General features: G+C 42.6%; 1 protein-coding gene across 1 annotated transcript in view; it reads left to right on the forward strand.

Annotated features, from left to right (window-relative positions):
- DYNC1H1 (dynein cytoplasmic 1 heavy chain 1) overlaps nucleotides 1-12,860 on the forward strand; it is a 91,243-nt gene that overhangs the window by 6,875 nt on the left and 71,508 nt on the right. The window contains exons 2-7 of the mRNA XM_037984524.2: nucleotides 4,431-4,518; nucleotides 8,230-8,403; nucleotides 8,641-8,896; nucleotides 9,204-9,390; nucleotides 11,840-12,111; nucleotides 12,203-12,430. Of these exons, the coding sequence (XP_037840452.1) occupies nucleotides 4,431-4,518; nucleotides 8,230-8,403; nucleotides 8,641-8,896; nucleotides 9,204-9,390; nucleotides 11,840-12,111; nucleotides 12,203-12,430 (1,205 nt within the window). The remainder of the gene's footprint in view (nucleotides 1-4,430; nucleotides 4,519-8,229; nucleotides 8,404-8,640; nucleotides 8,897-9,203; nucleotides 9,391-11,839; nucleotides 12,112-12,202; nucleotides 12,431-12,860) is intronic.

The following is a 12,860-nucleotide window of genomic DNA, read 5'->3' on the forward strand; positions in this document are numbered from 1 at the left end:
ATACACACATTAGTGCCAAATGCCATTTTGAACATCTCTAAAAATTCAGTAAACTCTCAGAAGTTGACCAAGAAAGTGTTCACAAGTTGTTGTAATGTGTCAGTATAGCTTGCAGGGAAGGAGCTCATGAAGCAGGCCCAGTACTTTGATTCTTTGACTGCATGGACAGATAGTACAGTATTGGTCTGTTACATGTTAACAGTAACTTTGTATTAACTAGTAACCGCCAAGCATAAGGAAATGGATTCAAATTTTACTGAAAGTGATATCAACTAATCAAACTAGCAGATTGTGTTTGTATGGAAGCTTCTAAATATAACCGGGTTAATAGCCTCTTTGTTATCAAGAATTAATAATCAAGTGTCTTTCCTCCTCTGGACAACTTTAAAAAAAAAGAAAAGAAAAGTAGAATGTCAGATTATTATTTGATGGCAGTTTTTGAAACTGTCCTAAATTGTGTGACGGTAAATGAGAGTCAGACATACTCAACTATGTTTGATCCGTGTCTTTATATAGGGAATATGCACAAAAAGACTTGTCCAAGATGTTTTCTGTGACTGATTCATAGTGACTTCCATAAGTTATTATCAAGAGAAGTTAGAATTTCACAAAGCAGCAGGGAATATCTATTTGCATGATCATTGTTTGAGGATTATGTCATCGGGTGTGCCTTCCTGAGCTGAGGCAGTATTCTACTGCATTGCAGTATTCCCAGTGCAGAGCTAGAGCGCTCGCCACACAGCGGTGACTCATCTCTTGGAATGGCGCCTAGTTCCCCTAACCCGGTTTGCATTAGGAAGTGCAGGCCACATGCTCAGATGCTGTGTCCTGACTGCACAATTTCTGCGTTATTTTATTTGGTACCGGTGATGACTCTTTATGGGGGGGAAGAAATGATTCAGAGTTAACAAGCCATATTTTTAGTTGCATCAGTGATTTCCTTTGATCTTTATAGAATGTTAATTTTATTTTCTGTGTATTGTTTTGGTGTTATTTTGATGGCATATTTTATATACGTGGTAGAGCAATGTTATGGAAAGTTCAGAAGATTGAGGGAGAAAATTATCGCACTACTTTGACAGCTGTTTCAGTTTGGAGATGGTTCTTTATTCTCTCTGCTTGCATTTTACAGGTTGTAATCATGTGTGGCTGCTTTCAGGCAGTGTGATTTCTCTTGTGGTCTAGCTACATTTGAGTGGTTAGAAAAATCGGTTGATTTCTTTAGTTTTTTTAATGGTCATTTTAAAAAATAGCAAGTATCTGGCATACTAGAATGTTCTGTCGCCTACTCCTTCCTCTTCCTAAAATTATATTCAAATATATCCGAAACAATAATTTGGAAAAATTATTATTCTCTTGATAGATACACTTTTTTTTTTTTTTTTTTTGAGACTGATCTCAGCTCACTGTAACCTCTACCTCCCAGGTTCAAGCAATTCTCTTGCCCCAACCTCCCACATAGGTGAAATTACACGCGCCCACCACCATACCCGGCTAATTTTTGAATTTTTAGTACATATGGGGTTTCACCACGTCGACCAGGCTGGTATTGAACTCCTGACTTGAAGTGATCTGCCCGCCTCGGCCTCCCAAAGTGCTGAGATTACTGGCATGAACCATTGCGCCTGGCCAGATAGACTAATATTTTATACTCTTTAGTGTGAATTTTGTATTTGTCTCATCTTAAAACTAAGGAAGCTAGGGTTGGGGGTAAGGACTCATTCCTGTAATGCCAGGCCGAGGCATGAGGATCTCTTGAGCCCCAGGAGTTTGACACCAGCCTGAGCAACGTAGAGAGACCCCGTCTCTAGAAAAATCTCTTGAACCCAGAAGACAAGGCTGCAGTGAGCTGTGATGAAGCCACTGCATTCCATCCAGGGTGACAGAGCAAGACATGATCTCTAAATAAATTAATTAATTAAAATAAAATGCTTGCAGAAGGAGCAAGATTTTTAAAACAACAACTAAGGAAGCAAATAGCTTTTGCTCAGACACTATATAACCAGGTTTCATAGTTTTTAGTGCTTAGGGAAACCTTATAGACCACCTAACTCAATATTCTACTGCCTGTTCCACCGCCCATTTTACACTTCACAAATTTAAAGCCCAGAGAAAGAAAAATGACTTTCTCAAGGTCACATATCTTCTAAGCAATAGAACTTGATCTGTTAAAGCTACTGCCCTTTCCTTTTCTTTCTTTCTTTTTTTTTTTTTGAGATGGAGTTTCACTCTTGTTGCCTGGGCTGGAGTGCAGTGGTGCGATCTCGACTCACCACAACCTCCGCCTCCCAGGTTCAAGCAATTCTCCTGCCTCAGCCTCCCAAATAGCTAGAATTACAGGCATGCGCCACCATGTCTGGCTAATTTTGTATTTTTAGCAGAGATGGGGTTTCTCCATGTTGGTCAGGCTGGTCTCAAACTGCTGACCTCAGGTAATCCACCTGCCTTGACCTCCCAAAGTGCTGGGATTACAGGGGTGCGCCATCGCGCCTAGCCTTCCCTTTCTGTTACATGACTTTTAAAAGGTGAACCAGCCGGGTGCGGTGGCTCACGCCTATAATCCCAGCACTTTGGGAGGCCGAGGCGGGCGGATCACAAGGTCAGGAGATCCAGACCACAGTGAAACCCCGTCTCTACTAAAAACGCAAAAAATTAGCCGGGTACAGTGGCGGGCGCCTGTAGTCCCAGCTACTCAGGAGGCTGAGGCAGGAAAATGGCGTGAACCCAGAGGCGGAGCTTGCAGTGAGCCGAGATCTCGCCACTGCACTCCAGCCTGGGCAACAGAGCGAGACTCCGTCTCAAAAAAAAAAAAAAAAAAAAGGCTGAACTATGTATAAAATAATCATGCTAAATTAGATTGTAATTTTTGCCAATATATATTTCATACAGTACGTCATTGCAAAGATAATTTGACTAGAATGCTTAGGTATCGCGTGGATTAGTACTAGATGTAGAGATTTATTTTCTATTATACTTTTTTAGTTTTTCAATCTTGATTTTTAATTTAGAAATTTGGTTCACATGCTTCTTGAGGCTCTCTTACTATTAATTTCCAGTAAGCTTTTTTAAATTTAAATTTTATTATTAAAAAACTGAGACATGGTTTCACCATGTTGTCCAGACTAGTTTCATACTCCTGAACTCAAGTGATCCACACCTCAGCCTCCCAAAGTGCTGGGATTACTGATGTCAGCCGCCACACCCAGCCTCCGTAAACTTTTGAAAATGACTATCGTGTGCATATTGTACTGTGTGGAATCTAGCGTGGTCTCTGCCTTCCAAGAGCTCACAGGTGGGGAGGAAGATACATTCATAAGTCAAACCCGGAGCAGACTCAGATTAAGTGCTGTGGTGCAGCAGAGGGCAAGGCTGGACGAATGCTGCTCAGTGACCCTGGGGATGTTTCTTTTCCCTTCTCTTCTCTTCTCTTCTTTTCTTTTCTTTTCTTTTTTTTTGAGATGGAGTCTCCCTCTGTCGCCCAGGCTCGAGTGCAGTGGCGCAATCTAGGCTCACTGCAAGCTCCGCCTCCCAGGTTCACGCCATTCTCCTGCCTCAGCCTCCTGAGTAGCTGGGACTACAGGCGCCCGCCACCAAGCCTGGCTAATCTTTTTGCATTTTTAGTAAAGTTGGGGTTTCACCATATTAGCCAGGATGGTCTCGATCTCCTGACCTCGTGATCCTCCCGCCTTAGCCTCCCAAAATGCTGGGATTACAGGCATGAGCCACCACGCCCAGCCTGGGATGTTTCTTGATAGTTTTCTTGATTGGGATTTGTCTTGGGCCTGGCCTGGATGAAAACTGGCCATGCTACATCGTGGCGAGGAGCCTGGACTTTGGAATCACAAACTTCTGAATTCTCACATTGTTGCTTCCCACCCAAGTGTCTGTGGGCAAGTTACTGATATTCTTTAAGGAGAAAACAAGGATAATCATAGTCACACCAACCCCATAGGGTTAAATATATGATAGCTGTAAAGTGCTTAGTAAAATGCCCATCACACAGGTGGTACTGAGTGAACAGCTGAGCAGAATATTCTTGAGAGCAGAGGCGGAAATTGTCTTCTGTGTTTGAAGCACAATGGATGAGCCTCCTGGGATGAGACGCTGAGAACTTGGCCATAGCCTGTAGCGGCTAGCACTGCCCACGGCCAGGCCCTGTTCCAGTGCTTTGAAGCGCCAACTCAGTTATCCTTGCAGAAGCCCTGGCATGCCCACACTACCCCACTGCACAGACAACCACCTTGCCCAGAGTCACACAGCAAAGTCAGGAGTGAGGAAAAAAACGATGGGAAGGGAAAAATAGTGCCAAGTCATGTAGGTGTTGATATGTCAGGTTGGGAGTGGGGAGAGGATAGTCATTGTCTATACAGTTGATAAATAAGAAATTGGAAATGTTGATATTAATTTGATATATTTATTATGATTTGTAGAGGACGTTGGTGATGAAGGAGAAGAAGAAAAAGAATTCATTTCCTATAACATCAACATAGACATTCATTATGGGGTTAAATCCAATAGGTGAGTAGTATGAATATTACCATTATCTCAGATTATAAATTTGTGAGAATTAATATGAATCTTTTTTCTTTTCAAACTCGGAAATTCTTACTAAGAAAATTAATAGAAATCTTTTTTTTTTTTTTTTTTTGAGACGGAGTCTTGCTCTGTCGCCCAGGCTGGAGTGCAGTGGCCAGATCTCGGCTCACTGCAAGCTCCGCCTCCCGGGTTCACGCCATTCTCCTGCCTCAGCCTCCCAAGTAGCTGGGACTACAGGCATCCGCCACCTCGCCCGGCTAGTTTTTTGTAATATTTAGTAGAGACGGGGTTTCACCGTGTTAGCCAGGATGGTCTCGATCTCCTGACCTCGTGATCCACCCGTCTCCGCCTCCCAAAGTGCTGGGATTACAGGCTTGAGCCACCGCGCCCGGCCTTTTTTTTTTTTTTTTTTTTTTGAGATGGAGTTTCGCTCTTGTTGCCCAGGCAGGAGTGCAATGGCGCAATCTTAGCTCACTGCAACCTCCGCCTCCTGGGTTCAAACGATTCTCCAGCCTCAGCCTTCCAAGTAGCTGGGATTACAGGCATGCACCACCATGTCTGGCTAATTTTGTATTTTTAGTAGAGATGGGGTTTCTCCATGTTGGTCAGGCTGGTCTTGAACTCCTGACCTCAGGAGATCCGCCTGCCTCAGCCTCCCAAAGTGCTAGGGTTACAGGTATGAGCCACCACGCCTGGCCTAAAATTAATATAAATCTTAATTGACTCAGACAAACACATTAAGAAAACACTCAAGCCCTCCATGGTGGCTCACGCCTGTAATCGCAGCACTTTGGGAGGCTGAGGTGGGCGAATCACCTGAGGTTGGGTTGAGACCACCCTCACCAACATGGAGAAACCCTGTCTCTACTAAAAATACAAAATTAGCAGGGCATGGTGGTGCATGCCTGTAATCCCAGATACTTGGGAGGCTAAGGGAGGAGAATAGCTTGAACCTGGGAGGCAGAGGTTGCAATGAGCGAGATTGTGCCATTGCATTCCAGTCTGGGCAACAAGAGCGAAACTCTGTCTCAAAAAAGAAAAAAGAAAATGCTCAAAAGATTTCTGGTCTTTAAATTCAGTGTCTTTGATTTCATGTCTTCAAATTGGGATTTCCAAGACAATATAAATTATAAAGTATTGTCCTTTTAATTGCCATATCATGGCATTTACCTTCTGTTTGAGCTATAATATATGTAGCATGTCTGATAATACTCTCAGATCACAGTCGGCCCTCCATATCTGTGGTTCCACATCTGCAGATTCAACCAACCACAGATAGAAAATATTTGCGAGAAACAAGCAATACGTGTAGTACAAAAATAAAAAAGAAAGCAAGTAAAAAACAGCTAGTGTAACAACTATATAGTTTTTTGTTGTTGTTTTTTTTTTTTTGAGACGGAGTCTCGCTCTGTCACCCAGGCTGGAGTGCAGTGGCCGGATCTCCTCTCACTGCAAGCTCCGCCTCCCGGGTTCACACCATTCTCCTGCCTCAGCCTCCCAAGTAGCTGGGACTACAGGCACCCGCCACCATGCCCGGCTAATTTTTTTTCGTATTTTAGTAGAGATGGGGTTTCACCGTGTTAGCCAGGGTGGTCTTGATCTCCTGACCTCGTGATCCACCCGTCTCGGCCTCCCAAGGTGCTGGGATTACAGGCTTGAGCCACCGCGCCCGGCCAACAACTATATAGTTTTACATTGTGTTAGGGATTTTAAGTAATCTAGAGATGATTTAAAGTATACTGGAGGATGTGCATAGGTTATCTGCAAATACTGTGCCATTTTACATAAGCAACTTTGCAGATTTTAGTGTCCCAGGGGAATCCTGGAGCCAATTTCCCACGTACACCAGGGGACAACAGGATGTCCGATTTTTCATTATTACAAATAACTAGTAAACATTCTATGTACAGGTTTGATTCTTTTTAGGATAAATCCTAAAGACAGCATTACTAGTTCACATGCAAACCTTAAAATTTTTAATGCATGTTACCAGATTTTCCACCTTTCAGAAAGATTGTGCTAATGTATCCTAGTAGACATATCTAGATTTAAATACGTAAATGTCATAATTGATTCTGCATTTTCTTTTCTTATTTTGAGTAATCTCAGGTTACAGAAGAGTTGCGTGAATAGTATATAGAACTCCCAGATATCAGTTGTTAATGTTTGCCACTTTTGCATTATCATTTTTCCCCTGAATCATTTGACAGTTAGTTATAGACAATATGCTCCTTTATCCCTAAATACTTGTGTGTGTTTCCTAAGAACAAGGACATTCTCATTCATAGCCTCCGTACAATGATCAAATTCAGGAAGTGTAAGATTGCTGCAGTATTATTCTCTAATTATAGTACATGTTCAGATTGTCTCAATGATGTCCCTTAGAGTAATTTTCCCCTGATTCAGAGTCTGGTCCAGGTCACACTTTAGTTTCTTGTCACTCTAAGTTCCTTTAATCTGGAGTAGTACTTCAGCCTTTGTGTACCTTTTATGACACTGACATGTTTGACATTTGCAAACGAATAGCTTCATGGAACTGTTGGGTTTGCCCGATGTTTAGATTCAGGTTATACGATTTTGGCAGAAATACTATTGTGACTTCGTTCTTTCTCAATATGTTACATCAGAAAGCTTCATTTCCTTTACAGTTATATGAAGTTTTTTGGGGTTGTTTGTTTTGAGACAGAGTCTCACTCTGTCGCCAAAGCTGGAATGCAGTGGGGCGATCTTAGCTCACTGCAGCCTCTGCCTCCCAGCCTCAAGCAACCCTCCTGCCTCAGCCTCCTGAATTGTTGGGATTACAGGCGCCTGCTGCCACACCTGGCTAATTTTTTTTTTTTTTTTTTTCTTTTTGAGACGAAGTCTCACTCTGTCGCCCAGTCTGGAGTGCAGTGGTGCAATCTCGGCTCACTGCAACCTCTGCCTCCTGGGCTCAAGTGATTCTCTTCCATCAGCCTCCCGAGTAGCTGGGACTACAGGCATGCACCACCATGCCCAGCTAATTTTTGTATTTTTAGTATAGATGGGGTTTTGAAGTTTTCAAATAACTTTTTGAAGTTATTCGCCCGCCTTGGCCTCCCGAAGTGCTGGGATTACAGGTGTGAGCTACTGCACCCGGCCAATTTTTGTATCTTTAGTAAAGATGTGGTTTCGCCATGTTGGCCAGGCTGGTCTGGAACTCCTGACCTCAAGGGATCTGCCCACCTTAGCCTCCCAAAGTACTGGGATTACAGGTGTGAACCACCACACCTGGCCTGTGAAGTATTGTGTATAAAGTACTGGCAAGGGAATTAGAAAATTCAAATTTTATTAATTACCCTAAAGGCATTAATTTAACAAACTTTGAGTGCCTGTTTACTTAGTACAGTAAATAAATGTTACAAATTAGTGTAAGATCAGATTTAAGTACTACTTGGCTCATAACTTGTATTTCTAGGGCAGGTTAGTTTTAGGCCAATATTATGAATTCAACCCATGTATGAGACAAGTTAACTTTGCCTGGTTTCATGTTTGTTCAATTCTATAACCATAACCTTGATTCAGTAGCTCTCACGTATGTACTAAAGAAAGACAAGCAGTGCATTTCACTATTAGAAAAACAACACTTCAGTATATTCTTAGTATGATTTTTAAGTTAATAAGCCTAATTAGGAGTGTAACTTTTGTAATTTCTTGTTTTATTTTTCTTTTTAGCTTGGCATTCATTAAACGTACACCTGTGATTGATGCCGATAAACCCGTCTCTTCTCAGCTCCGGGTCCTTACACTCAGTGAAGACTCACCCTACGAAACGTTGCATTCTTTCATTAGCAATGCGGTGGCTCCTTTTTTTAAGTCCTATATTAGAGAGTCTGGCAAGGCAGACAGGTAAAAACCAGTTTTCTTCTGTGGTTTGAATGTTGTATTTCACTTAATGTTCACGAGATAGTGTAGAACTCAGTGTAAGACTTGGGAATTGGGAGGGTAAAGCTAGTGAACCAAGGGGATATAAACCCTGTGCATCAATAAATATGTGTGTCATTGCTATTTGACAGACCTGAAATGATAGACTCTCCTTGGAGACCAATAGCACACTAAATGTTGAGGTATGCAATGTCATTTCAGGGATGGTGACAAGATGGCTCCTTCGGTTGAAAAGAAGATTGCAGAACTCGAAATGGGACTGCTTCACTTGCAGCAAAATATTGAAATTCCGGAAATCAGCCTGCCGATTCATCCCATCATCACCAATGTTGCAAAACAGTGCTATGAGCGTGGAGAAAAGCCGAAAGTTACAGACTTTGGTGATAAGGTTGAAGACCCGACATTTCTTAATCAGTTACAGTCTGGAGTCAACCGCTGGATCCGAGAAATTCAAAAAGTAAGAGCACAGGATTGAAAGTTATATAAAATATGTTACTCTTTAATATGTTTGGGTAAGCTGATCTGGATTTTGTCAGTGAGGTAAATTACGTGGTAACATGTTAGTGGTGCCTCCTCTTGGTCCTGAGACTGTTCAGTGCAGGACGAGCCTTGGTCTAGGCGGAATGGTCAGGGGACAGTGTGAGATTGCTTCAGTCGGCACCCTGATAGAGCATTGAGCATGAAATTGCGTTATAATGCATGTGTTTAGTTAACGATATCTCTACCTTTAGTGAATATCCTTGGATGTTATTTTATTTTCAAAGGTGACCAAACTGGATCGAGATCCTGCATCGGGAACTGCCTTACAGGAAATTAGTTTTTGGCTAAACTTAGAACGTGCATTATACCGCATCCAGGAGAAACGGGAGAGCCCGGAAGTTCTCCTGACTCTGGATATCTTGAAACATGGCAAGCGCTTCCATGCCACTGTCAGTTTTGACACTGACACAGGTAACTAGAACTAATAATCTGATCAGTAAGTTATTGATCTGGCTTTTATGAGATCTTACTTGATAATTTAAATGAAAACTATAGTTTTCATAGATGTACTGTCATTTTTAACGATTTCCTCTTTTACATCACATCTTATCTTTTCCCTCAGTTCCAAGTAATGAAAATTATTCTCCTACACACTTAGCTTTCCCCTTTCCCTTCAGGGGTTTTAAGAACGTGAAACAGTCTCTAGGTATGAGCACAGATTCCTTCTTGTTTCCCCACTGCGCGGCTCCATGAGTCATCTCCATGAGTCGGCTGTGCTATTGGCACAAAGTCAGGTGTGCTTTTGACAGGCCAGGCAAGAAGGTGGTTTCAGTAAAGCAGTTCTGTTTGCCCAGAGGGTTGTGGAAAAAGAACTAGTCATTACTGCTTTCTCTTCTTCTTTTTACTTGCCCCTTTCTCTTCTTTGTCTTCCTTCCTATTCTGATAAGTGGCCAAAATGAATTTAGTTTTCTGAGTGGAGAACAGTGCCAGTGATGTTGTTTTGTTTTGTTTTGTTTTTATTTCTTTTTAAAATTTATTCTTTTTTTAAGAGATAGAGGTCTCACTTTGTTGCCCAGGCTGGAATGCAGTGGCATGATCATAGCTCACTGCTGCCTGGAGTTCCCAGGCTCAAGCAATCCTCCCACCTCAACCACCCAAGTAGCTAGGAATACAGGGATGCACCGCTATGTCCAACTAATCTTTAAATTTTTGTAGAAATGGGGACTTGCAATGTTGCCCATGCTAGTATCGAACTTCTAGTCTCAAGCAATCCTCCCGCCTTGGCCTCCCAAAGTGCTAGGATTACAGGCATGAGCTACCACTCACAGTCATTATTATGATTATTTTTAAATTCTTTTAAAAACTTTAAAACTTGACTGAGCTGCGTGAGCACGTACTAGCTGGACAGTGTTTGAACAGGAGGCATTATTAGGCGTTCCTGCTCCACTCTGTGCTCGCAGAAGACGTGTTAGAACAATTAACACAGTAGCTGTTGTCATGTTCTCGCTTCCCCCAGAAAACGTGTGGTACCCGCGTCTTAAATGTTAGAGGAAACTGCAAGTAGAAACCTTCCAGTTACTTCGATCACATTGCACGCATTACCTGCACATTCGCTATGCTGAAATGTAGACTTTGATTTTTTTAACACCTCTGAAACCTTTGTGTTTTTCCTAATACTTTTTTTGATCTTATGCCAAAGAAAGTCAATAAATAGATTAGGATCCAAGCACTTTCGTGATTCCATGTCCATAGTTAGTAATACATTCACCTAAATTAAACCATGAATGTAAAACTTAAATTTTAGTGTTCTCACGGATAAAATTTTAGTTCTTCTAAACTTAATTGTGACTGATAGAACGTTAAAATAATATAGAACAGGAGTCCCCAACCGCCAGACTGGTACCAGTCCGCAGCCTGTTGGGAACCAGGCCGTACAGCAGGAGGCCAGCAGCGGTGAGTGAGCGTTACTGCCTGAGCTCTGCTTCCTGTCAGATCAGTGGCAGCATTGTATTCTCATAGGAGCACAAACCCTGCTGGGAACTGCGCACGCGAGGGATGTAGATTGTGCACTCCTTATGAGAATCTAATGATCTATCCACTGTCTCCCATCACATCACCCCCAGATGGGACCGCCTAGTTGCAGGAAAACAAGCTCAGGGCTCCCACTGATTCTACATTATGATGAGTATGTAATAATAATAATAATAGAAATAGGCTGGGTGCGGTGGCTCATGCCTGTAATCCTAGCACTTTGGGAGGCTGAGGTGGGCGGATCATGAGGTCAGGAGATTAGGGCCATCCTGGATAACACAGTGAAACCCTGTCTCTACTAAAAATACAAAAAATTAGCCGGGTGTGGTGGCGGGCGCCTGTAGTCCCAGCTCCTTGGGAGGCTGAGGCAGGAGAATCGCTTGAACCTGGGAGGTGGAGGTTGCAGTGAGCCGAGATCATGCCGCTGCACTCCAGCCTGGCAACAGAGCAAAACTCCGTCTCAAAAAAACAAAATAAAATAAAATAATAGAAATAAAGTGCACAGTAAATGCAATGCGCTCAAATCACCTGGAAACTACCCACCCCCTGCCCCCCCCCCCCAACTGTCTGTGGAAAAATCGTCTTCCATGAAACTGGTCCCTGTTGCCAGAAATGTTGGGGGCCGCTGATAGAAAGCAAAGCAAGGTAAATTCTCTGAGGCTGCCACCTTCAGCCTTTAGAGTATATGTGAGTTGGCTCGTACTCTTAAATAAGCAAAAATGGAACAACACTAGGGTTATCCTGTTAATAACGTTTTTTCAAACGTGAGTGGTTTTTGTCTCGCTAGATCTTTTGCAACATCAAAATGTTCCGTTGTAATTGCATATTTTAGTTTACTTAGTTTTGTTACTTTATGTGAAAACCATTAACTCTTTCTCTGTTAATATAGGTCTAAAACAGGCTTTGGAAACCGTGAATGACTATAATCCTCTGATGAAAGATTTCCCTCTGAATGATTTGCTGTCTGCCACAGAGCTGGACAAAATAAGACAGGCACTTGTTGCCATTTTCACCCATTTGAGAAAGATCCGAAACACAAAATATCCTATTCAGAGGGCACTGCGTTTAGTGGAGGCAATTTCAAGAGACTTGAGTTCTCAATTACTCAAAGTATTGGGCACTAGGAAATTGATGCATGTTGCTTATGAAGAATTTGAAAAAGTAAGTTTGAATATATTAGAAAACTAACCTCGAGACATTTAGATGAAAATATGTCTTAATAATAAGCCTCGTTTTTGAAATTATATCCTAGGTTATGGTAGCATGCTTTGAAGTCTTTCAGACTTGGGATGATGAGTATGAGAAACTTCAGGTATTGTTGAGAGACATCGTCAAAAGAAAAAGGGAAGAAAATCTGAAGATGGTGTGGCGTATCAACCCTGCCCACAGGAAGCTGCAGGCTCGCCTTGACCAGATGAGGAAATTTAGACGCCAGCATGAACAGCTGAGAGCTGTTATCGTCAGGGTCCTGAGGCCGCAGGTATGATTTGCATTCTAAAAATTTGTGGGTTTTTGTTTGTTTGTTTGTTTTTTGAGATGAAGTTTCACTCTTGTTGCCCAGGCTGGAGTGCGGTGGCGCAATCTCGGCTCACCACAACCTCCGCAACATCCTGGGTTCAAGCGATTCTCCTGCCTCAGCCTCCCGAGTAGCTGGGATTACAGGCGCCTGTCACCACACCCAGCTAATTGTTTATATTTTCAGTAGAGATAGGCCTTCGCCATGTTGGCCAGGCTGGTCTTGAACTACTGACCTTCAAGTGATCCACCTGCCTCGGCCTCCCAAAGTGCCGGGATTATAGACGTGAGACAGCGTGCCCAGCCTGTTTTTGTTTGAGACAGTCTCATTCTGTTACCTAGGCTGGAGTACAGTGGAGTGATCTTGGCTCACTGCAGCCTTTGCCTCCCGGGCT

The sequence above is a fragment of the Chlorocebus sabaeus genome, chromosome 24 (assembly GCF_047675955.1).
Source record: "Chlorocebus sabaeus isolate Y175 chromosome 24, mChlSab1.0.hap1, whole genome shotgun sequence".
Taxonomy (NCBI): Eukaryota; Metazoa; Chordata; class Mammalia; order Primates; family Cercopithecidae; genus Chlorocebus; species Chlorocebus sabaeus.